This window comes from Pleurodeles waltl, chromosome 11 (assembly GCF_031143425.1).
Source record: "Pleurodeles waltl isolate 20211129_DDA chromosome 11, aPleWal1.hap1.20221129, whole genome shotgun sequence".
NCBI classification, from domain to species: Eukaryota; Metazoa; Chordata; class Amphibia; order Caudata; family Salamandridae; genus Pleurodeles; species Pleurodeles waltl.
Genome location: NC_090450.1, coordinates 142,652,853 through 142,679,786, shown reverse-complemented (window position 1 = coordinate 142,679,786; position 26,934 = coordinate 142,652,853). Strand labels below are relative to the sequence as shown.

Genomic DNA, 26,934 nt, shown 5'->3' with positions numbered 1-26,934 from the left:
GGCCGATGAAAAAATGATGGCCAAACTCCTGGCTAACGACTTACAAAGGGTTGTTCCCTCCTTAGTTCATCAGTATCAGGCTGTGTTTGTTACCCACTACACTTCTATGTCCCACCTTGGAGCCCTCTCCAAAGTCATGTGGCACATGGGCAATGATCCAGACGAAAGGTTACTGGTTACCCTTGAGGCTGACAAGGTGTTCAACAGGGTGGAAAGGGACTACAAGTTACATGGTGAACTGGGATAAATGCAAGGCCATACCCCTGGCAGCACATATGCCCAGATCAGTCCTTGGCTCTCATCCCTTCTTGTGGATCACTGATTTATTGAAATTCTGTGGCATTCTGGTCTTCCTGGGGCTCACTGCCATGGTTGAAAATAACCTTGGCACAGTTACCACTTCCTGATGATCCCTTCTTTAGATCCCTCCCATCCAATGCAAGCCATTGCCAATACTATCAAAACCTTCTTTCGGGGAGACCACAAGCCCAGGATGAAACTTGCCAAGTTAAACTCCTCAGTGGAGGTTGTTGGGATGGGCTTCCTCAGCCTCCGGCATTACTGGCTAGCTTCCCAATTTATGTCCTTCATTCTTCATTGGACATTCCGAAGCGGGTCCCCATGAAGGAGACTTTGGTTGGCCAAATTGGTGGCTTTGAGATGTTGTACACTGGTGATTCCGGCTGCCTACTTTCCTCCCACTCAGTATTGGCGATCACAATGTGTGCATGGCGGAAGACCGATACTCTAATGATTGTTCACCCCACCATTCACACCCAGGCTCCTCTTTCAAGCAACACCTTCCTACTAATGGATGGTACGGAACACAAGTGGATGGTCTTCTGTTCTAAGGGTCTTTATTCTGTCTCGTAACTCCTTTTCGACCAATCTTACAAATCCTTCTCAGAGGCACTGGCTCAATACAACTTGCCTTTGTTTTGTTTTTTTGATTACCAGCGTCTTCACCATTGTGTCTGGCAGAAGATGGGCCCTACCTCACTGCAACTGGAGCCCTCACCTATTGCAGACTATCTGCATAAATGGGGTACATACAAGGGAGGGGTCAAGGCCCATAAGTACTCTGTTTCCGTTTCTCACTCACTGCAGATGTAGTGGTCTGACAGGCTGACCCTACAGTATACGGATGAGGACTGGGCGAAGTACTGGGCCATTCATGATGGTTCTCTCAGGGAAGTGAGATTGAAGTTCAGTTACTTTAGAATCCTCGGACATTGGCATTGAATGGCTCTTTGTTTGTGTCACTCTCTCCTGCTCCCCTCTGCCTCCTGCTGGTGCTGCAGCACTGAGGAAGGGGACATTGGACATCTGCTCTGGGAATGCCCACTGCTGGCCTTGTACTGGTCTTCAGTAACAGCCAAGATTAGGGAAATTGTCCCCCTCAGGGTTCCTGCATCGCCTAAGCGGATTTCTTCTCCACGACATGGGGCAATGTCATAACATCACTAACCTGAGGACACAGTGGCTCTGTGTGGCCTTGACCACAGCCAAGTTGAGCTTCATCCAGCTGTGGTGTTCTGCTGCCTACCTGCAATGCTTCAGGACATGTACAAGCAGGCATTCTACAAGCGCAAATCAAATCAAATCATTAACGTTTATAAAGCGCGCTACTCACCCGTGCGGGTCTCAAGGCGCTAGGGGAAAAAGCGCATCATCACTAGGCTGAATGCCCACCGGGAAATGTTCCTGCACACTTGGTGGAGGGGGTCAGGAGATAGGATTTTCACAGGCTGCTTTAAGATTCTCATGCCTCGTTTTTGTGGAGACTCCCGGGAGAGTACTGCCTCCCTTGGCATTGACGCCATCTCATTTATGGGCACTTAGACTCCAACATCTGAACTGGTGCTACCAGATTGGGGGCTGGCGAGAGGAGGGGGGGGGGGGGGGGGGGGTGGCGGGGTGTGCGTATATATATATATATATATATATATATATATATATATATATGGAAAATGTCACTTACCCAGTGTACATCTGTTCGTGGCATGAGTCGCTGCAGATTCACATGCTGTGCACAGTCCGCCGTCTGGTGTTGGGCTCGGAGTGTTACAAGTTGTTTTTCTTCGAAGAAGTCTTTTCGAGTCACGAGACCGAGGGACTCCTCCCCTTTCGGTTCCATTGCGCATGGGCGTCGACTCCATCTTAGATTGTTTTCCCCGCAGAGGGTGAGGTAGGAGTTGTGTATGTTAGTGATAGTGCCCATGCAATGGAATGAATACGTATGTACATAATAAAGGTTAAAGTAATATATTTACAAATGTACAATTGTTTAAGATCTACTTCTAAACGGCTACAGGCTCCCGGGGAGGCGGGTGGTGCATGTGAATCTGCAGCGACTCATGCCACGAACAGATGTACACTGGGTAAGTGACATTTTCCGTTCGATGGCATGTGTAGCTGCAGATACACATGCTGTGCATAGACTAGTAAGCAGTTATCTCCCCAAAAGCGGTGGTTCAGCCTGTAGGAGTTGAAGTAGTTTGAAATAATGTTCTTAGTACAGCCTGACCTACTGTGGCTTGTTGTGCAGTTAACACATCTACACAGTAGTGCTTGGTAAATGTATGAGGCGTAGACCATGTTGCTGCCTTACATATTTCGTTCATTGGAATATTTCCTAGAAAGGCCATGGTAGCCCCTTTCTTTCTGGTTGAGTGTGCCTTTGGTGTAATAGGCAGCTCTCTCTTTGCTTTAAGATAGCAGGTTTGAATACACTTAACTATCCACCTGGCAATGCCTTTTTTTGAAATTGGATTTCCTGTATGAGGTTTTTGAAAGGCAATAGTTGTTTTGTCTTCCTAATTTGTTTTGTTCTGTCAATGTAGTACATTAGTGCTCTTTTGATGTCTAATGTATGTAGTGCTCTTTCAGCTACCGAATCTGGCTGTGGGAAGAACACTGGTAATTCTACTGTTTGATTTAAGTGGAACGGTGAGATAACCTTTGGTAAGAATTTTGGATTTGTTCTTAGAACTACCTTATTCTTGTGTATTTGAATAAATGGTTCTTGTATGGTAAATGCCTGAATCTCACTCACTCTTCTTAGAGATGTGATGGCAATGAGAAATGCAACTTTCCACGTTAAGTATTGCATTTCACAAGAAAGCATGGGTTCGAAAGGTGGACCCATGAGCCTTGTTAAGACAATGTTGAGGTTCCATGAAGGAACAGGTGGTGTTCTTGGTGGTATAATTCTCTTTAGGCCTTCCATAAACGCTTTAATGACAGGTTTTCTAAATAGGGAAGTTGAATGAGTAATCTACAGGTAAGCAGATATTGCGGTGAGATGTTTCTTTATGGAAGAGAAAGCTAGATTTGATTTCTGCAAATGTAGTAAATATCCTACTACATCTTTTGGAGATGCGTGCAATGGTTGAATTTGATTATTATGGCAGTAACAAACAAATCTTTTCCATTTATTTGCATAGCAGTGTCTAGTGGAAGGTTTTCTAGCTTGTTTTATGACCTCCATACACTCTTGTGTGAGGTCTAAGTGTCCAAATTCTAGGATTTCAGGAGCCAAATTGCTAGATTCAGCGATGCTGGGTTTGGATGCCTGATCTGTTGTTTGTGTTGTGTTAACAGATCTGGTCTGTTGGGTAGCTTGACATGAGGTACTACTGACAGGTCTAGTAGTGTTGTATACCAAGGTTGTCTTGTCCATGTTGGTGCTATTAGTATGAGTTTGAGTTTGTTTTGACTCAATCTGTTTACTAGATATGGAAGGAGAGGGAGAGGGGGAAAAGCGTACGCAAATATCCCTGACCAATTCATCCATAGAGCATTGCCTTGGGATTGATGGTGTGGGAACCTGGATGCGAAGTTTTTGCATTTTGCGTTTTCTTTTGTTGCAAATAGATCTATTTGAGGTGTTCCCCAAATTTGAAAGTAAGTGTTCAGTATTTGGGGGTGAATTTCCCATTCGTGGACTTGTTGGTGATCACGAGAGAGATTGTCTGCTAGCTGGTTCTGGATCCCTGGAATAAATTGTGCTATTAGGCGAATGTGGTTGTGAATTGCCCAATGCCATATTTTTTGTGTTAGGAGACACAACTGTGTCGAGTGTGTCCCCCCCCTGTTTGTTTAAATAATACATTGTTGTCATGTTGTCTGTTTTGACAAGAATGTATTTGTGGGTTATCATGGGTTGAAATGCTTTCAACGCTAGAAATACTGCTAACAGTTCTAAGTGATTTATGTGAAACTTCCTTTGATGTATGTCCCATTGTCCTTGGATGCTGTGTTGATTGAGGTGTGCTCCCCACCCTGTCATGGAAGCATCCGTTGTTATGACGTATGTGGCACTGGGTCTTGGAAAGGCCGCCCTTTGTTTAAATTTGTACTGTTCCACCATAGAAGCGAGATGTATGTTTGGCGGTCTATCAACACCAGATCTAGAAGTTGACCCTGTGCATGTGACCATTGTGATGCTAGGCATTGTTGTAAGGGCCGCATGTGCAATCTTGCGTTTGGGACAATGGCTATGCATGAAGACATCATGCCTAGGAGTTTTAATACCATTTTTGCTTGTATCTTTTGTGTTGGATACATGGCCTGTATCACCTTGTGAAATGTTTGAACCCTTTGTGGACTTGGAGTGGCTATCCCTTCTGTTGAGAAACCCAGCTTGTGAAGGGTCTGTATGACATACTTTGTGTGACGTGAACACCTTGTTAGCGTGTTGGTCTTGATTAACCAGTCGTCTAAGTAAGGGAACACGTGTATCCGCTGCCTTCTGATATGTGCAGCTACTACTGCCAGGCATTTTGTAAAGACTCTTGGCGCAGTTGTTATTCCGAATGGCAACACTTTGAATTGGTAATGTATTCCTTTGAATACGAACCTTAGGTATCTCCTGTGGGAAGGATGTATTGGTATGTGGAAATACGCAGCCTTTAGGTCTAATGTTGTCAGGTAGTCTTGCTGTTTGAGCAGTGGGATAACGTCTTGTAATGTGACCATGTGAAAGTGGTCTGATTTGATGTAGGTATTTAGTGTTCTGAGATCTAGTATTGGTCTCAGAGTTTTGTCATTCTTTGGTATTAGAAAATACAGTGAGTAAACTCCTGTGTTTTTCTGTAGGGTTGGTACTAATTCTATTGTGTCCTTTTGTAGTAATGCTTGAACTTCTAGTCCTAGAAGATCTATATGCTGTTTTGACATATTGTGGGTTTTCGGTGGGACGTTTGGAGGGAATTTGTGAAATTCTATGCAATAGCCATGTTGGATAATTGCTAAGACCCAAGTGTCTGTTATTTCTTCTCAAGATTCGTAGAATTGGCTTAGTCTTCCCCCCACTGGTGTTGTGTGATGGGGTTGTGTGACTTGTGAGTCAATGTTTATTTTGAGGGGTTTTGGGACCTTGAAATTTTCCCCGACTTCTTGGGAATTGGCCTCCTCTATATTGTCCCCGAAAACCTCCCCTTTGATATTGACCCTGGTAGGTAGGTGGTCTTGTCTGTGAAGTGTTGGTTTCTGTGGGTTGACCCCGAAACCCTCCCCTAAAAGGTGTCTTCCGAAATGTGCCTCTGCTCTGCGGGGAGTAGAGTGCGCCCATGGCTTTGGCTGTATCGGTGTCCTTTTTTAGTTTTTCAATGGCAGTGTCTACCTCCGGCCCAAACAATTGCTGTTCATTAAACGGCATATTGAGCACAGCCTGTTGGATTTCGGGTTTGAACCCAGAAGTGCGCAGCCAAGCGTGCCTCCGTATTGTGACTGCAGTGTTTATTGTCCTTGCAGCTGTATCGGCTGCATCCATGGAAGACCGTATCTGATTGTTCGAGATACTTTGCCCCTCTTCCACCACTTGTTGCGCTCTTTTTTGGAACTCCTTGGGAAGGTGATCGAGGAGATGTTGCATTTCATCCCAATGAGCCCTGTCGTATCTCGCCAAGAGTGCTTGCGAGTTGGCGATACGCCACTGATTTGCTGCTTGTGCTGCAACTCTTTTTCCCGCTGCATCAAATTTGCGGCTCTCCTTGTCTGGAGGTGGTGCGTCGCCTGATGTCTGAGAGTTGGCTCTTTTACGAGCTGCTCCCACAACTACTGAGTCCGGTGTTAGTTGTGTTGTAATAAATATTGGGTCTGTGGGAGGTGCCTTATATTTTTTCTCCACCCTTGGAGTTATGGCTCTGCCTTTAACTGGCTCCTGAAATATTTGTTTTGAGTGCCTTAGCATTCCTGGGAGCATGGGAAGGCTTTGATACTGGCTATGGGTGGAGGACAGGGTGTTAAAGAGAAAGTCATCCTCAATAGGTTCCGAATGTAGTGGGACATTGTGGAATTCGGCTGCCCTTGCGACCACCTGTGCATATGATGTACTGTCCTCAGGTGGTGACGGTTTAGTTGGATAGGAGTCTGGACTATTGTCAGACACTGGGGCGTCGTAGAGGTCCCATGCATCGGGATCATCCTGGCTCATTGTGGTATGAGCTGGTGAGTGCGTTAGTGGTGGAGTTTGCACCGGTGATGCATGTGTTGATTGTGGTGGAGAAGGTGGTGGTGTTACTTTCTTTACCACCTTTGCTTGTGGTTGCTTGTCCCCTTGTTGGAAAACAAGTTTCCTTTTCATCTTGATTGGGGGAAGAGTGGTTATCTTCCCTGTGTCTTCCTGGATGTGAAGCCTCCTTTGAGTGTAGTCAGTTTCTACAGTCTGAAGCTCTTCACCAAATCTATGCAATTGGGTGTTTAGTCCTTGTTCCTCTGTATAGGAACTAATTTTCGGTTCCGAGGCTTTTTTCGGTACCAAAACCTTTTCGGTAGGCTTTTTAAGCTCCGAAGAAGATTTTTGATTTCGGCGTGGTATCTCGGTGCCGAACATCTAAGGTGCCGCTGTCTCTGCGCCGAATTGTCTCGGAGCCGGTGTCTCGGCTCCGAGGTTGCTGTGTGGCGGTATCACGACCGGAGTCGGATGACTTCGACACCAGCATGCCCTTTTTCGGTGCCTTGGCTCGGCCACCTAGTTTTTGGGTTAAGCCATGGCCTGTTGGCAGTGGCGTCCCCTGGGCTTTTGTGGACTTTTCGTGAGTCCTAATTTTCGACATCTTACTCACGGTTGTTATGTCTTCGGCATCGGATTCCCCCGAATCCGACTCGTGGATGGAGAACGCTTCCTCTTCGTCCTCGAACCGATGTTGTCCTGTCGGCGTGGACGCCATTTGCAATCTTCTAGCTCTTCGGCCTCCGAGCGTCTTCCTCGACCGAAAGGCTCGACAGGCTTCACACGTATCCTCCTTGTGCTCCGGGGACAGGCACAAGTTATAGACCAGATGCTGATCCGTATACAGATATTTGTGATGGCATTTAGGACAGAAGCGGAACGGGGTCCGTTCCATCAGTCTTGAAGTTGCACGCGGTCGGGCCGACCAGGCCCCGACGGGGGATCGAAATTACCCCGAAGGGCCACCGGAGCTCTTCAAGATTCGGTGTCGATTTGTTCTAACTAACCCGATACCGAACGAAACAATACCGACTATTTTTTCCGAGATTCTAACTAACTTTCCGACCCGAAACACGGAGCGAAAAGGAACACGTCCGAACCCAATGGCGGAAAAAAAACAATCTAAGATGGAGTCGACGCCCATGCGCAATGGAACCGAAAGGGGAGGAGTCCCTCGGTCTCGTGACTCGAAAAGACTTCTTCGAAGAAAAACAACTTGTAACACTCCGAGCCCAACACCAGATGGCGGACTGTGCACAGCATGTGTATCTGCAGCTACACATGCCATCGAACATATATATATATATATATATATATATATATATATATATATATTTTATTTTTTAACTCACGGTTCTTGGGACATGCAATAGGTGATGAGCCTTTTTGTTTCTTCAGTAGTTTCTGTTTTCTTCCTTTTTGTCTCTTCTGTTTACTTGTTCTGTCAGTTATTTAAGTGCTTTGCATGGGCACATTCATTTTACCATTGGGCCTGCAGCCTGTGCCCTTTTGCCTAGTTTATTTAATGTATTCCCATTTTATTCATTTAGCTTGGCTTCATTTTAGTGGAGATGTTTTATTATTTTTGTCAGATGCCCATCCACGCAGAATGTATTACTTCTTTTGCAAAACTTTTCATGTTGTGCTCAGCCCAAGGATGTACTTGGTAATTTACAGAGTAATGCCTGTCCAAGCGTACGATGTTTATCTTACACAGAAAAGATGCATTATCACTTCAGGGCAGTTCTCAGAACAACTACAAGTTTAGTTACAAAACAATATGCTGAGACAAACTAAGTTTGAGGGGACATTCCAGCCATCCATCTTACGCTGTACCATGCAATCAGAGCTCTGCTGAACTTGGCCTTGTTGCTCCATCACCATGGGAGGACTAGCAGCAGTTCACAGGCAAACCCCTTCTTATTATTCACTTATGGAGATGGGGCTTCCTTGTAAAAACCAGTATGGGAAGATTTGGGACAACACTGCTACAGCTCACATGCAGATGTTTTAGTGGTGCCAGTAGGGATTCTGAATTCACTAGTGTGACAGAATGTTGGGACTTTTTATTTGTTTCACATTCCTGGTGACAATGCTAATAGTGTTGTGTTTCATCGTCCTAATAATTGCAATTGATGCTTTTTTACATAGAACCCAGTTGCTTCAATAAACGTATCGAACCAAATCCCTTTTGTTTGCCTTTGCACATATGAGACTTCCGTAACTAAGATCTGTTGTACCACGATTCCCTGAGGAGTCGGAGTGTCATGCATAAGGCTGCTATAAATCACCTTTACTTTTGGGTGAGGTGCTGCTAGCTATGTGAAAGGGTTAGGCTGACAGCTACCAGATGGTGTGAGATAGACGTAGTCCCGCATATGCGGTGGTGCTGCTGCCCGAAACCAGAAGTCTAGTCCCCATGACGAGAGTCCTACAGCAATTCCCTGGGCCCACCTCTCCAGTCTCTTTTCTGCTGTCTGCCTCCCCTCCTCTTTTCCTCCCCCCCCTTTCTCTTTACCCTTTCTCTCCTCTCCTGCACTCCCGGCTTCCATTTTAGATCACCGCTCCTCCACTATTTTCTTTCCCTTCCTCACTTATTTTTGGGTGTTTTTTAGCGGGCAGGGGTATACTCACTTGGTGTTCTTTTTTGGCTGACATAGACGGGCTCATATTTGTTTCTTAATGTAGGTTTTTCCTTTTCCTGCTGTGTGCAAGGTTGCTCCCTGGCATGCCCTCTCTGTTCACTTGCGCCCTGTTGTTTTTTTTGTTAAGTGAGTACTTTCTACATATTGCTTATTTTGTAAAACCCAATAAAGCACTTCATAAAAAAATAGAAAAGCGCTCGAGACAAATCACTAAATGAAGTGCACTTCATTCTTCGGAGTTACTGTATACAATTAACTGCTGACAAAGTGTGTCACAACTATGTACGCTACTAAAGTTAATACTTCAGTACTAAATTGGTCTTAAAGGAGGAGCAGTAATCACACAACTATCATGATTTGATTCAAAAAGGCATCTACAACTGAGACACTCAATATATTATTTAAGAAGCTAGATGTGTACAATCAATGCAGGGAATTCAATCATAGCAAAAACCTTGGAAGTTTATTGAACCACTCGAATAATATAAAAACCCCTGTGTGGAAAACCCTTATGAAGTTTGCAACAGGACTCTACATTTTTACACTTCCCACAAAAGACACGTTTTTCTGCATTGCTTCTGTCTATTTAGATCCCGTGGAGAGTAGAGCGATTAGTCCTGATGAAGCACTGATAGACAGAATGTAGTTTCTGAAAAAGAATGTTAAGGTAAAAAAACCTCTGAACAAAGATAACTTGCAAGTCAAGACATTAAAAGGTATGCATGCCAAAAGTACAAATCAGTGATGTCCATTAGTACAGCTGCCCCCTCATCAACAGTTCACCCTAATTATCACGTTGGCATTTTATAAAAGTTTCCTTATTTCACACATTTCATTTAAGACACTCAAAAGTAACCATGTACAAAGAAATGGTACACATTTCCTGAATGTGAAGGGTAATGTTCAACGCAACAGAATGAGTTTAGCCAGATATCGATTTGCTCCTGGCCCTTAACAGAAGCATTAAACTAAAATTATTCAAATCATCAGATGTGTTTTTTATGTTATATGTTATAAATGTTTGCAAATCAATCACCAGCTTCATAATATTAATTTGCAATATAAGAATGGCAGTGAACTGTGATGGAACTAATTTACAGGCAACAAGCCCGATGCAAGTAAGGCATCCTGGCTGTGACAACTGTCTCTAATCCACTTGAGCTTGCTTTCTGATAGCAGACTACTATGCTGCTATGGCAGTGGCAATTAACACAGAACAGAACATTTGATAACAATGTATGGCTACACAAAATGGGTTATATTTACTTACACTGAAATGTAAAAGCACTTTCGGAGGTTGTAAAAGGTAGCAAACTTACTACCTTTGTGAGTTTGCCGGCACAGCCAGTTTTCCCACCTGCCACATCTTCCAACACAGTAGAAAAATAAATACACAATGGAAACAAGAGGATGAGAATGTCCTTCCAACACCATGGAGAAGACTGGTTCCCAAAAAAAGGAAACCTCGCAGCAGCGAAGAGAGAGAAGAGGGAGACACTAACACAAGTTGCAAAAATAAACCACCATTTGTGGCACAGTCACAGACTCCATCCATGAAATAAGGTCCTACCTGAAACCCCTGCCTTTATTGCCATCTTAGGGAAATGACTGGCTCCAAAACAAAACAAGCACTGGAAAAACCAACAGATATTGCATTAGAGACCTACTGGCTCTGCCAAGGTGTCTTCTTAATACTATACAGCTTGAAAGATTTTAGAAAAAAAGACATAAAAATAAAAACCATGATGAAGCTGCCATTCACAGAATAACATGTGAGAGGGTAACGTGAGTGCAAGAAGGGTCAGAAGCATGTGGCCGAGAGAGCTACGCAAGGCTATAGAGCATAGGAATTCAAAGAAGAGAGACACAGGCGAGCAACACAGAGTGTGCGGAGATGAAGCACTTGAGTAAGACAGCTTGCAAAAACATGCACTCTTATGGAGTGCTTCAATAAAAATGTTTTTAAAAAAGGTATCTACCAAAACACAAGCAGCAGAAGGATACAACTACTTGCTCATGCTCTAGGGGAGGGCCAAATACAAAGAAGAAGTGAACCTGCATGCGCTTACAAACGAGCAGCAAATTAGTGGGATGATGGAGCCAGCTAATAGAAAGCAATGTGTGGGCTGTAAGCATAATATAAGCTAACAAAATGTCTTGCGAGCAATAGTGCCTATGCTTTCTCAGGGACTTAAATGAGTATAGAAGATGGAAAGGAGATGGGAAAAAGTGGAAACGACCTTTATTATGGGACGATAACTGAAGTGTGTCTGCAAAACATCCCACAGTGATAAGTCCTAGAACTGTTCTGAAGCAAGCAAAAGTCAAACACTTGTTGGCAGTACTATAACAACAATAAGGGGGACAAATGTATAAATTCCAGGAGGATTCCTTTCTTGCGCGTTTAGGACTCTAACGCATTAGCCAGTCGATTCAAGTCTCTCCACTTAATATGATGCCCATGATTAAAAGATAAGAAAAAACAAAAGCCATTTGACCTATTTATTGGGATTATAGAATAACTGAAATATCTCTAATATGACTTTATCCTCGGCATGTATATATAGTTGAGGCTTAAGGTATATAAGTGATATAATGTGAGAGACTGCATTAACAAACGCATTGTCCACGTGTTCAACTCTGCCCATCTAACCATCTCACATGGCAGTGCGTTTGTATTGTTTCATATTAAAAGAAAGTCATTTGAAAGAAATCCGGTCACATTAATTCTAAAATATTACTGTATATATTGATTTTATTTGTAGGGTTTGAAAAGAGCGGTTTTGCGCCTTTTTCAGAAACCTTTACATTTAAAGAATAAGACATTCCTAACTGTACATTACAAATATATTTTAAGTAACCCAAGAGTACCATAACACAAACGGGTGGCAAAAACATCTATATAACAGGAGAACTCTAATGTGACTTATATTAATCGAAAAATGTATTTGGAGGAATTCATTATTAGAGTAGATCTTGTTGAATCTCCATACTTGTAAATTGCTACAAAAGAATGAGTCCAGCCACTTGAGCAATGATGAGCCTTAACTTGAGACACATTCAAGACTGTCTATGCCAGAAAGTTACTGCTTTCGATATTTTGAGGTGTCACCTTGACCCCCAAGCGAGGACTATTTCTCCGAAATACATTGGTTCTCCCCTCAGATTCAGCTGCGAAAATCTACTTATAGGACAAACTTATATTTGCAATATCATAAGGGACTCAAGAAAATTATTCTTAGCACAATTTACCTCTCCCTCCTCCAAGCCTAACAAAAAATGACCAAGGGCCTGATTTAATGTTTGGCGGACGGTTACTTTGTCACAAACATGACGTTTATCCTGTCCGCCGTATTACTATCACTGTAGGCTGTTATGGGATTGTTACAGTGGATGGAATATCCATCACGTTTGTGACGGAATACCCGCCTCCGCCAAACTCTAAATCAGGCCCTAAGTTGGAGATAGCTTAAAAAAAAAAAAAAAACGCTGACCGGGGGGAGGTTTGATTGGGAGGGAGGGCGGGTTGGCAGCTGCTGTTGTAGCGCCTCGTAGGAAAGCAAAGTAGTGCTAGCAAACAGTTGTCCTGATGTGTGAAGTCCTATATACCCACCAACAATGGAGCAAGCTATGAGGAACAGATAACAGGAAGTTTGGATTACATCCCAAATACGTATATTGGTTGAAAGGGGCACTGCCTGGAATAGGTTTTTAAACAGGGCCATATTTGATGATAGACCTGTAGGGTCTTGAATCATGTCCTGTTTAAATAGACTATCAATAAAACCTACATATGGTTTGAGGTCCACCCCCCAAGGGAGTTAATCATAGAAAATCTATCCCAGTGGCCACAATTCCCTAGCAAAAACCATAGTAATATGAAAAACATGTTGCTAAATAGTAAAATTGGACAGCAGGTGGGGAGATTCCCCCTATATCCCAAGGAAATTGAGGATACTGTATGCAAAGACATTTGAGACGGCCAGAATCTTATCGAAGTTGAATTTGTATTCAGAAACCCGCCCAAATTCTGTCACCAGTGACTCAACTACCCTTGATGCGGCAACTGGAGAAGATGTGATAATGGCATAATCAGCGTAAGCTAAGAATTAGTTCAAAGCAATGCGGGTGTAGTGTGCTAATAGAGTCTGCTAACCGCAAGGCCTGAATATAAGATTTCAGACAAAGCGCAAAAGGTTGTGGTGATATAAGACACCCCTGCTGGATGCCCCTAGTGATTTTAAGAGAATCTGATAATTTACTCCTACAAAAAAATCCCCCCTTATGGTAGCTATATCCGAGTGATAAACCCAGGACCTAACTCTCTCCTAGTCCTAACTGCTCAGAGTGATTGACAGGACCAAGTTGAATGTCTTTTCGGCATCCACCATTATCATCTCTGTGGGGGCCTCTTCCACTGATGTTACCTCCAAGGCAGTTATAGCCGTGTTCACATGAGAAGTTGTGTCACGTCCTGGAATAAGCCCATGTTGAATAGGGTTAACCACATCAAGGATCACTGGAGATAATGTATTGGCCAAGATCCTTGTATAAATCTTCGAATGTGCATTGATCAAACATATTGGCTGATAAGAACCAGAGCACGTTCTGTTGTGTAGCCATTTTATGTATAGCTCCATGTACGTTAGTTTAACATACTAGGCCGCTGTGCACTTTGCCAGAGATATATTTTATTCAGCTTCGCACTGTTATTTTACAATAACTGGTTTTTATGGTCTTGTTTTAATTTCTTCTATCACACTGTTTAGCTTAGTTTAGCACTGCATTCTCAAATAATGCATTCTTGATCGCCCTGTGCTTCAGTCAAGGCTACAGTCTGGTACATTTCCGGTAAACGTTGTATAAGTTTAGTCTCCAGCATTCAAAGAAAATACACATCCTTACGTAGGGACATTTTCTTAGAACATCTGCGTGTTAGTTATAAAAACAAACACTTTCTAGTTCTAGTACACGCCAAGAGGGAGATTCCAGCCAGGGAACCACAACTGTATGCTGAATGCCCCGTTGCAGATGCTGATGCAGATTACAGGCCTTTGCTCAGGTATGAGGGTTGATGTCTTCCCGGGGGTACCTGAAAGGCAGGCTTAGAGCATAACATGCTGTGCTCAAAATATAACTTAGAGAGAGAATAAAATAGTGGCACCATGATAGCCTTATTCTTGTGTTTCACTCTCATAGTCACTATTTTAATATTACTGTGTTGTGTAGTTCTGGTTACTGCAGCTCACGCTTGGTTATCCAAAATGCAGTTGTTTTATTAAACCAATCTTTAAAACTTATACTGCCTTTATTGTCATTTATATATGAGACCGCATTGTGTATGAGAGAACTGGTTGTGACTTGAGTGACTACGACTTCCCTGAGAAGTATTGATATGTCATGCGCTCGGCTGCCCAATTGTCTCTGCCATTTGGGAGAGATGAGGCACTGCTAGTTAGCCAGAGCAAAGCCCGGATTTGGAGTGACAAGCGTCATCCACCGTGGGTCAGACTCAGTCCCCCACATTGTGGACAATCTTGCTGCTCAAAATCCAGTAGTCTCATTAAGATAATGAGAGCCTACGCGACAGTTCGAACCTTCCCTTATTACGCTAACTATTTTGATTTCTCCTCAATAGCAAGAAACCTAACTAAGAAAGTCAAAGGAGTTAAAAAGAACTTAGAGGGCCTGTGCAAGTAACCCTGAAATGTTTGATACAGGTTTTATAAAATTCCAAAGGAATTTGATCCAATCAAGATGCATTGCCCAAGCCATTTCAACTCTGCTGAGGTGACCGATTTATCCAACCCGATACACACTGTCTCAATTTACAATCACAGAATTTGCCTACTTATTGATATCTTCTCAGGAGGCAATACAGTCCTCTTTACAGAGATTTTAATAGAATTTTCTGAACTCTACCTTTGAAGGGCAAATGCTTTAAATGCCTCTGATAAATCCAACTACATAGGGCAAATGCCACTGCTTAGAGAAAATGCCAATCTATACTAATATTGATATACAAAAGAGAGGATTGGACATCAAAGCAATTTAATTTCCTCTATGATTAAATCCTGATTGCCTATTTCCTAGTAGAACATAACCTTCCAAATGCTCTTGTAATGGAAGCAGGGCCACTTCTTCAGCACTTTTACAAACAGTTGTATAAATGATATGGGAAAATAGCTTTCGGGTCTTGTGCATCATATGCAGTTTTTGTCAAAAGGGATCCACCATTCCTTTAGTATGATGAGGAAATATTTTGACCCTAAACAAGACATGTAGTAAGTCTTATACGTTTTTAACATCATAATGCTTCATTGATAATTGATTGTGTGCCATTCACATCTTATATTTATCTGAACATTCTAACCCCACCCTGCCATTTAAGACTCTGTAATTCTACAATTTGTGCAAGAAGTGATGAATGAATAAATACCCCATCTATAGAGCACACAAAACATTTAACAGTAGTTTCTGAGTGATGTTCAACCAATGATCTGCCTCATTGATACCCAGGTGACAGTTCAAGTAGTTCTAAAAGAGGAATACCTTCAGCTTTGATTTAGACTTCTCTATCATCAGTGTTCTTTACAACGTTGGTGACTGTTTATTCCACAGAGGAGCACAGTAACCTCACACATTTACCACCCATGGGTTGAAGCTATATGGGGTATATAAAGCCTGGGTAATGTTCCAGGATCTATAGGTTCTTGTGACACATAACATCCAACATTATAGATTCAACATGGCTAGTATGTTGAGGTGCTTGAAAATTAAACACAGAACTTTCAATCGGATTCTGGACTGATATGGCAGCCAAAGTGTCGACATCAAACCTCTAGCATCAGAGATATGAACAGATCTTCTGCGGTTAAGTATCAGCTGGAGGCCCATATTACATATTCTTTGCAGTGGGATTATTTTGTCTCTGGGATGCACAAATTGGGAGTTGATTATATATTCCCCATTAACTGTGGCCCTACTGTTTGTGCAATTATATTGATAATTTGTCTCAGAGGAGCAAATTAGAACAAATACGTTTTGCCACTGAATAATTTTGAGAATCAATAGACCTAGAAGCATCAATAATGAACCCTAGATTTTCACATGCACTTTAAGAATCACATCTTGTTCAAAAATGCACATCAGAACTTTCTCAACTTCATACCCAGGGACTTCACAATGACATCTATAAAAGCAACCTTGAACACGCCGAACCGCCATGTTGTCCTGGAACCAACTCTCGCTCATCCAGTTATTTCATTCAAAATTGCAAAGAATTCAGATTCTATATGCACCCTCACAAATGTTTAATCAACTGAGTGCATTCAGTGTAAAGGTGGAAGGAAATGTAGTGTCTGAATAGTATTTATCGAGTTCACATATATACAAGCTGAACAGCATGACGTAAAGAAGTGATCTTGGAGGTAATATAGCAGGTGAATTGGAATGTGGATAACACATACAGCCTTGCTTTCGTGTACAGACTTCAACTACTAAGAAAAGAAGGAAACAAGTTAAGAGAAATGCACCCAACTCCGGTTATCGTGTACATATAGTAAGTCGAAAGCTCATGATCAAATCTTTCACTGGAGATCTGCAACAGCGCATCCACTGCATCACCTGTCCCTTGTGAAATAAATTTAAGTAACATCAGCAACAGACAAAGCAATTGTAAATAACTGACTGTTCAACAGTGACAGTGGACTTAAAAGCAGTTTTCGATTGGCCAAAATACAGAACTCTACAGATCTTAAAAGACAGCAAATGATGAATCTGTAGAACTGAACTGGGAAAAAAGGATACACAGTGGGGTTGAAATTCCTCAGAAGGAAAAATGATGCAATGATGACAAGGACCAGGAAAAGTGTGTTGTTGTAGAAAATGGAAAAAGTTGTAGCCTCATAGTCAGCAACTTCATTCTTCTTCCACAGAATTCTAAAAATGTGTTAAAAACATAAAAGGGATGCATAAAAACATCACACAGAGGAGTTTAGACACAAATGCTTTTATTAATTGCCAAATGAGGATTTACAATCGAAATATATTTAATCAGAGAATTCTGATGTGCACAGACATGGACAGTATTTTAAATCCACCAAGTGCAGCACTGCTTATAAAACAAATGTCTATTAACAACACACGTTCAATTACATTTTACTTGAAGTCTTTGAATCCTTTTATCTCTGTGTGCCAAATTTAACTATCACAATGCTTCCTTTTTAAATTAATGTTAAATGTGCGATTTAGATAAGTGGTGCCTAGGACTCTTTAATGTTTTCCATGAACAGGTTTGTTCATCACATTTGGTCTTTTTGATTTTCTTTTTCTCATAAAGTATCACCAGTGGACTAAGTTCGCCTGGCTCCAATGGTTTTATTTTGCTTTCTATCCCTCTGCTCATACTTACTTATATTTCACTTAAAACACATTGTGCTTCTCTTGAAATGAAAGCAAGTAATAGTGACTTCGATAACTCGTTTTTGGTTATACAGAATTGTTGTCTTGACACTCCTTCTCCCCTTTAGGTCTCTAGTCACAAGAGGGCAATTTAACACATGGAAGCAGCAGTTGGGAGAACTGATGGGCTGCATGTTCCAGCTAGCGGAACGTGAAAGAAAAAGCCAAATTTTACTTTCCACTTTTGCTGCTACAGCAAACTTTGCATTTCTAGTATTCTGAATTCACTTCGGTTTTCCAAACGTGGAGGACCTTACATGGAATAACACAGATGTATACAAGTCATGACTGCTAGCTCTGACATCAAATCTTATTTTTGGAAACAAATCTATATGTCCACCTTTAAGCTGTATTCTAGAGACCCCTAAAGGAAAAGAAGGACCATTGGACAGGCGATGAAAGATTGGGAATGTCTGAACAAAGCACACGTTCAATGGGAAGGACGGCTGGTTAACACTTGGTAGAATCTCCCATCCTTACGGTGTTAGCCACAAAGGTATTGTACCAGAACATAAAGTTTTAAAAGTTTCTGCTATCAAAATATTGTTAAAAAAAAAAAAAAGTATATATAGGAAAGTATGTTTATTATCCTTTACTCTAGATATATTTACAATGACGAGATATATATATATATATATATGGAAAATGTCACTTACCCAGTGTACATCTGTTCGTGGCATGTTCCGCTGCAGATTCACATGCTATGCATAGCCCTGCCATCTAGTGTTGGGCTCGGAGTGTTACAAGTTGTTTTTCTTCGAAGAAGTGTTTTCGAGTCACAGGATCAAGTGACTCCTCCTCTTCAGTTCCATTGCGCATGGGCATCGACTCCATGTTAGATTGTTTTCCCGCAGAGGGTAAGGTAGGAGTGATAGTGTATAAAGCAAAGAGATGTCCATGCAAATGGAATAAAGATATATATACATATGTAAAAATGAATGTTTTAAACTTAAATGGCTACAGGCTCCCGGGGAGGGTGCATGTGAATCTGCAGCGGAACATGCCACGAACAGATGTACACTGGGTAAGTGACATTTTCCGTTCGATGGCATGTGTAGCTGCAGATACACATGCTATGAATAGATTACAAAGCAGTATTACTTCCCATAAGCGGTGGTCAGCCTGTAGGAGTTGAAGTTGTTTGAAATAGTGTTCTTAGTACAGCCTGTCCTACTGTGACCTGTTGTGTTGCTAACACATCTACACAGTAATGCTTGGTCAATGTATGGGGTGCTGACCAAGTAGCTGCTTTACAGATTTCTGTCATTGGTATATTTCCTAAAAAAGCCATTGTTGCCCCTTTTTTCCTGGTGGAATGTGCTTTTGGTGTTACTAATAGCGGACTTTTGGCTTTTAGGTATCATGTTTGGATGCATTTTACTATCCATCTAGCTAGTCCTTGCTTTGAGATAGGGTTACCAGTAAGTGGTTTCTGGAATGCCACAAACAACTGTTTGGTTTTCCTAAATGATTTAGTTCTATCAATGTAATACATTATAGCTCTTTTAATGTCCAATGTATGCAGATCTCTTTCTGCTACAGAGTCTGGCTGTGGGAAGAAGACTGGGAGTTCCACTGTTTCATTGATATGAAATGGCGATATCACCTTTGGGTTTGCTCGAAGTACCACTGTAAGGAAATGCCTCCTTGGCATGGTTACCCCCTGACTTTTTGCCTTTGCTGATGCCAAGTTATGATTTGAAAGTGTGCTGAGGCCTGCTAACCAGGCCCCAGCACCAGTGTTCTTTCCCTAAACTGTACTTTTGTTTCCACAATTGGCACACCCTGGCATCCAGATAAGCCACTTGTAACTGGTACCTCTGGTACCAAGGGCCCTGATGCCAGGGAAGGTCTCTAAGGGCTGCAGCATGTCGTAAGCCACCCTGGGGACCCCTCACTCAGCACAGACACACTGCTTGCCAGCTTGTGTGTGCTAGTGGGGATAAAATGACTAAGTCGACATGGCACTCCCCTCAGGGTGCCAGGCCAACCTCACACTGCCTATAGGTATAGATAAGTCACCCCTCTAGCAGGCCTTACAGCCCTAAGGCAGGGTGCACTATACCATAGGTGAGAGCATAAGTGCATGAGCACTATGCCCCTACAGTGTCTAAGCAAAACCTTAGATATTGTAAGTGCAGGGTAGCCATGAGAGTATATGGTCTGGGAGTCTGTCATGCACGAACTCCACAGCACCATAATGGCTACACTGAAAACTGTGAAGTTTGGTATCAAACTTCTCAGCACAATAAATTGTACACTGATGCCAGTGTACATTTTATTGTAACATACACCCCAGAGGGCACCTTAGAGGTGCCCCCTGAAACCTTCACCGACTATCCGTGTAGGCTGACTAGTTTTAGCAGCCTGCCACACACCAGACATGTTGCTGGCCACATGGGGAGAGTGCCTTTGTCACTCTGTGGCTAGTAACAAAGCCTGTACTGGGTGGAGGTGCCTCTCACCTCCCCCTGCAGGAACTGTAACACCTGGCGGTGAGCCTCACAGGCTCACCCCCTTTGTTACAGCACCCCAGGGCACTCCAGCTAGTGGAGTTGCCCGCCCCCTCCGGCCACGGCCCCACTTTTGGCGACAAGGCCGGAGGAGATAATGAGAAAAACAAGGAGGAGTCACTGGCCAGTCAGGACAGCCCCTTAGGTGTCCTGAGCTGAGGTGACTCGGACTTTTAGAAATCCTCCATCTTGCAGATGGAGGATTCCCCCAATAGGGATAAGGAAGTGCCCCCCTCCCATCAGGGAGGAGGCACAGAGAGGGTGTAGCCACCCTCAGGGCTAGTAGCCATTGGCTACTAATCCCCCAGACCTAAACACACCCCTAAATTCAGTATTTAGGGGCTCCCCAGAACCTAGGAACTCAGATTCCTGCAACCTAAGAAGAAGAGGACTGCTGAACTGAAAAACCTGCAGAGAAGACGGAGACACAAACTGCTTTGGCCCCAGCTCTACCGGCCTGTCTCTCCACTTCTAAAGACGCTGCTCCAGCGACGCGTTCCCAGGGTCGAGCAACCTCTGAAGCCTCAGAGGACTACCCTGCATCTAGAAGGACCAAGAACTCCAGAGAACAGCGGCTCTGTTCAACAAAGACTACAACTTTGCAACAAAGAAGCAACTTTGAAACAACACACGTTTCCTGCCGGAAGCATGCGACTTTGCACTCTGCACCCGACACCCCGGCTCGACCTGTGGAGAACAAACACCACAGGGAGGACTCCCCGGCGACTACAAGACCTTGAGTAGGCAGAGTTGACCCCCGTGAGCCCCATAGCGACGCCTGCAGAGGGAAACCCGAGGCTCCCCCTGACCGCGACTGCCTGCTTCAAAGACCCGACGCCTGGTAAAGACACTGCACCCGCAGCCCCCAGGACGTGAAGGATCCGACCTCCAGTGCAGGAGCGACCCCCAGGTGGCCCTCTCCCTTGCCCAGGTGGTGCCTACCCCGAGGAGCCTCCCCCTTGCCTGCATCGCTGAAGAGACCCCTTGGTCTCCCATTGAATCCTATTGCGAACTTGACGCTTGTTTGCACACTGCACCCGGCTGCCCCCGTGCCGCTGAGGGTGTACTTTCTGTGCTGACTTGTGTACCCTCCCAGTGCCCTACAAAACCCCCCTGGTCTGCCCTCCGAAGACGCGGGTACTTACCTGCTGGCAGACTGGAACCGGGGCACCCCCTTCTCCATTGAAGCCCATGCGTTTTGGGCACCACTTTGACCTCTGCACCTGACCGGCCCTGAGCTGCTGGTGTGGTAACTTTGGGTTTGCTCTGAACCCCCAACGGTGGGCTACCTTGGACCCAAACCTGAACCCCGTAGGTGGTTTACTTACCTGCAAAAACTAAGAAACACTTACCTCCCCCAGGAACTGTTGAAAATTGCAGTGTCTAGTTTTAAAATAGCTATATGTCATTTATGTGAAAACTGTACAGGGAGTGCAGAATTATTAGGCAAGTTGTATTTTTGAGGATTAATTTTATTATTGAACAACAACCATGTTCTCAATGAACCCAAAAAACTCATTAATATCAAAGCTGATTATTTTTGGAAGTAGTTTTTAGTTTGTTTTTAGTTTTAGCTATGTTAGGGGGATATCTGTGTGTGCAGGTGACTATTACTGTGCATAATTATTAGGCAACTTAACAAAAAACAAATATATACCCATTTCAATTATTTATTATTACCAGTGAAACCAATATAACATCTCAACATTCACAAATATACATTTCTGACATTCAAAAACAAAACAAAAACAAATCAGTGACCAATATAGCCACCTTTCTTTGCAAGGACACTCAAAAGCCTGCCATCCATGGATTCTGTCAGTGTTTTGATCTGTTCACCATCAACATTGCGTGCAGCAGCAACCACAGCCTCCCAGACACTGTTCAGAGAGGTGTACTGTTTTCCCTCCTTGTAAATCTCACATTTGATGATGGACCACAGGTTCTCAATGGGGTTCAGATCAGGTGAACAAGGAGGCCATGTCATTAGATTTCCTTCTTTTATACCCTTTCTTGCCAGCCACGCTGTGGAGTACTTGGACGCGTGTGATGGAGCATTGTCCTGCATGAAAATCATGTTTTTCTTGAAGGATGCAGACTTCTTCCTGTACCACTGCTTGAAGAAGGTGTCTTCCAGGAACAGGCAGTAGGACTGGGAGTTGAGCTTGACTCCATCCTCAACCCGAAAAGGCCCCACAAGCTCATCTTTGATGATACCAGCCCAAACCAGTACTCCACCTCCACCTTGCTGGCGTCTGAGTCGGACTGGAGCTCTCTGCCCTTTACCAATCCAGCCAATCCAGCCACGGGCCCATCCATCTGGCCCATCAAGACTCACTCTCATTTCATCAGTCCATAAAACCTTAGAAAAATCAGTCTTGAGATATTTATTGGCCCAGTCTTGACGTTTCAGCTTGTGTGTCTTGTTCAGTGGTGGTCGTCTTTCAGCCTTTCTTACCTTGGCCATGTCTCCGAGTATTGCACACCTTGTGCTTTTGGGCACTCCAGTGATATTGCAGCTCTGAAATATGGCCAAACTGGTGGCAAGTGGCATCGTGGCAGCTGCACGCTTGACTTTTCTCAGTTCATGGGCAGTTATTTTGCGCCTTGGTTTTTCCACACGCTTCTTGCGACCCTGTTGACTATTTTGAATGAAACGCTTGATTGTTCGATGATCACACTTCAGAAGCTTTGCAATTTTAAGAGTGCTGCATCCCTCTGCAAGATATCTCACTATTTTTGACTTTTCTGAGCCTGTCAAGTCCTTCTTTTGACCCATTTCGCCAAAGGAAAGGAAGTTGCCTAATAATTATGCACACCTGATATAGGGTGTTGATGTCATTAGACCACACCCCTTCTCATTACAGAGATGCACATCACCTAATATGCTTAATTGGTAGTAGGCTTTCGAGCCTATACAGCTTGGAGTAAGACAACATGCATAAAGAGGATGATGTGGTCAAAATACTCATTTGCCTAATAATTCTGCACTCCCTGTATATGCTATTTTTCTAATTCAAAGTTCCTACATGAAATACCTTTCATTTGAAGTATTACTTGTAAATCTTGAACCTGTGGTTCTTAAAATAAACCAAGAAAAGATATTTTTCTATACAAAAACCTATTGGCCTGGAATAGTCTCTGAGTGTGTGTTCCTCATTTATTGCCTGTGTGTGTACAACAAATGCTTAACACTACTCCTCTGATAAGCCTACTGCTCGACCACACTACCACAAAATAGAGCATTAGAATTATCTCATTTTGCCACTATCTTACCTCTAAGGGGAACCCTTGGACTCTGTGCTTGCTATTTCTTACTTTGAAATATTACATACAGAGCCAACTTCCTACAACCACTTTATGTTTGTGTACTTGTATGAACGGTTCTTGAATAGTGAAAGCTTGGATTTCACTAACTTCTTAATGAAGTAATTGCAACTAGGAATGCAACTTTCCATGTTAGGTATTGAATCTGACATGAATGCATAGGTTCAAACGGTGGACCCGTGAGTCGTGTGAGTACAATATTTAGATTCCACAAAGGCACTGGGGGTGTTCTTGGTGGTATGATGCGTTTTAGTTCTTCCATAAAGGCTTTGATAACAGGGACCCTAAATAGAGAGGTGTGTTGTATATTTTGCAAATACGCTGAAATAGCAGTGACGTGTATTTTGATGGACGAGAAGGCTAAATGTGCTTTTTGCAGATGAAGCAAGTAACCTACAATGGCTTGTATTGACGCTGAAAGAGGGGCAATCTGTTTAAATTGACAGTAAAACACAAACCTTTTCCATTTGTTCGCATAACACTGCCTGGTAGTGGGTTTTCTTGCTTGTTTAATTACTTCCATACATTCTGTTGGAAGATGTAACTATCCAAACTAAGACTTCAGGAGCCAAATCGCTAGATTGAGTATTTTGGGATCTGGATGCCTGATCAGTTGCTTGTTTTGCATTAACAGATCTGGTCTGTTGGGGGGTTTGATGTGTGGTACCACTGCTGACAGATTGAACAGTTTTGTGTACCATCGTTGACGTGCCCACGTTGGTGCTATAAGTATGAGTTTATTTGACGCAGTTTGTTGACTAGAAATGGAATGAGAGGGGGAAAGCACAAGCAAATATCCCTGACCAGTTGATCCATAGAGCATTGCCCTTGGATAGAGGGTGTGGGAACCTGGATGCGAAGTTTCGCCATTTTGCGTTTTCGCTGGTGGCGAATAGGTCTATGTCTGGTATTCCCCAGTGATGAAAGTATGTATGAAGCACTTGGGGATGAATTTCCCACTCGTGTTTGTTGATGATCTCGGCTGAGAACATCTGCCAATTGGTTGTGTGTCCCTGGAATGTATTGTGCTACCAGGTGAATGTTGTTGTGTATTGCCCAATGCCAAATCTTGTGTGCTAGAAGGGACAGTTGCGATGAGTGGGTCCCTCCTTGTTTGTTTAGGTAATACATTGTAGTCATGTTGTCTGTTTTGATAAGAATGTGTTGTGAATGAGAAGAGGCTGAAAGGCTCTCAGTGCTAGGAATACGGCTAGCAATTCTAGGTGATTGATGTGAAGTTGTTTGTGTTTGGTGTCCCATTGTCCTTGAATGTTGTGATTGTTGAGGTGTGCTCCCCACCCAATCATTGATGCATCTGTTGTAAGTATGGTCTGAGGCACAGGGTTTTGAAATGGCCGCCCTTTGTTTAGATTTGTGGAATTCCACCACTGAAGTGATATGCGTGTTTGGCAGTCTATCAACACTAGATCTTGAAGTTGACCGTGTGCCTGCGACCATTGTTTTGCAAGGCACTGTTGTAAAGGCCGCATGTTTAATCTTGCATTTGGGACAATGGCGATGCATGATGCCATCATGCCCAACAGTTTCATTACAAATTTTACTGTGTACTGTTGGTTTGAGTGAATTTGTGCTAATACATTGTGGAATGCTTGCACTCTTTGTGGACTTGGGCTTGCAAGTGCTGTTTGCGTATTTAGTGTGGCTCCTAAATACTGTTGAATTTGCGCAGGTTGCAGGTGAGATTTTTGGTAGTTTGTAGAGAACCCTAGAGTGTGTAGGGTTTGTATTACATAATGTGTATGGTTTTGACACTGTGTATGACTGTTGGATTTTATTAGCCAATCGTCCAGATATGGAAAGACATGAATGTGTTGCCTTCTTAGGTAGGCCGCAACTACCGCCAGATATTTTGTAAATACTCGGGGAGCTGTTGTTATCCCAAAGGGTAACACTTTGAACTGGTAATGTTTTCCCTGTATTACAAACCTGAGGTATTTTCTGTGCGCAGGATGGATGGGTATGTGAAAATATACATCCTTGAGGTCTAATGTTGCCATGAAATCTTGCTGTTGTAGTAGTGGGACTACATCTTGTAGTGTTACCATGTGAAAGCGTTCTGATAGGATGTAAAGACAGAGTTCTGCGATCTAATATTGGTCTCAAGGTTCCATCTTTTTTGGGAATAGGGTAGTACACGGAGTAAACCCCTGTTCCTATCTGATTTTGAGGTACAAGTTCTATGGCTTGTTTGAGTAATAGTGATTGTACTTCTTCTTGCAACATGGAGATGTGTTGGGAGAAGAGTTTGTGTGGTTTTGGAGGTATGTCTGGGGGAATTTGTGCCAATTCTATGCAATAACCATTGCAGATAATAGACAATACCCAGTTGTCTGTTGTAATGGGTATCCAATTGTTGTGGAACGTCTGCAGTCTTCCTTCCACAGGTGAGGTGTGATTTGGGAAGAGATGGAGAGTCACTGTTTTGGCTGTGAGGCTTGTTTTGTTGGCAGATATTTTCCCCTACCTCTGGGGAATTGGCCTTTATAATTTCCTCTAAACCCACCTTGTTGGTATTGAGGCTGGTAAGATGATTTGGATTGTGAGGTGGATGCCTCAGGTGTTTGCGCTCTAAAACCACCCCTGTATTGAGGTTTTCGAAATGAACCTCTGTATTGCGTGGTATGCAGAGCACCCATGGCTTTAGCCGTGTCAGAGTCCTTTTTCATCTTTTAAATGGCCGTATCAACTTCAGGGCCAAAAAGCTGTTTTTCATTGAATGGCATATTAAGGACAGCTTGCTGAATTTCAGGCTGAAACCATGACGACCGAAGCCATACGTGTCTCCGAATAGTAACAGTAGTATTGATTGTCCTAGCTGCTGTGTCTGCTGAATCTAGTGCTAATCTAATTTGGTTGTTGGTAATAGCCTGCCCTACCTCGACTATTTGCTGTGCCCTTTTTTGTTGGGCTTCAGGGAGATGCTGGGCGATATCTTTCATCTCGTCCCATTGGGCCCTATCATACCTAGCCAATAGCTCTTTTTGAGTTGGCTACCCTCCATTGATTGGCTGCTTGCGAGCAGCTCTTTTGCCAGCAGCATCGCAATTCCTGCTTTCCTTGTCCGGTGGTGGTGCATCACCAGATGACTGAGAGTTGGCCCTTTTCCTAGCTGCATTTACAACTACAGAATCAGGAGGCAGTTGTTGAGTAATGAATGCTGGGTCAGAGGGAGGTGGTTTATATTGTTTCTCCACTCTGGGAGTGATGATCCTGGCTTTGACTGGCTCTTGAAATATTTGATGTGCGTGCTTTAACATGCCTGGAAGCATGGGAAGGGACTGCTAGGTAGTGTGTGTGTGGAGGATAATGTATTAAAAAGAAAATCATCCTCAAAGGGCTCGGTGTGCATGGCGACAATGTGGTATGATGCCGCCCTAGCACTTGAGTGTATCCAGTGCTATCTTCCGGTGGTGATGGTTTGGAAGGATAGCAGTCTGGGCTGTTTTTCCGGAATGGGATCTGGATCATAGAGATCCCACGGATATACATTGTCCTGTTGTGAATCTAC

The 26,934-nt window shown here is 43.2% G+C and overlaps 1 protein-coding gene across 1 annotated transcript in view; it reads right to left on the bottom strand.

Annotated features, from left to right (window-relative positions):
• Positions 1 to 9,543: 9,543 nt before the first annotated feature.
• The window catches only part of SSR3 (signal sequence receptor subunit 3), a 31,492-nt gene continuing 14,101 nt past the window's right edge, over positions 9,544 to 26,934 (bottom strand). The window contains exons 4-5 of the mRNA XM_069213296.1: positions 16,912 to 17,043; positions 9,544 to 9,751 (exon numbers count right to left, since the gene is read on the bottom strand). Coding sequence (XP_069069397.1) covers positions 9,685 to 9,751; positions 16,912 to 17,043 — 199 coding nt within the window. The 3' untranslated portion in view covers positions 9,544 to 9,684. The remainder of the gene's footprint in view (positions 9,752 to 16,911; positions 17,044 to 26,934) is intronic.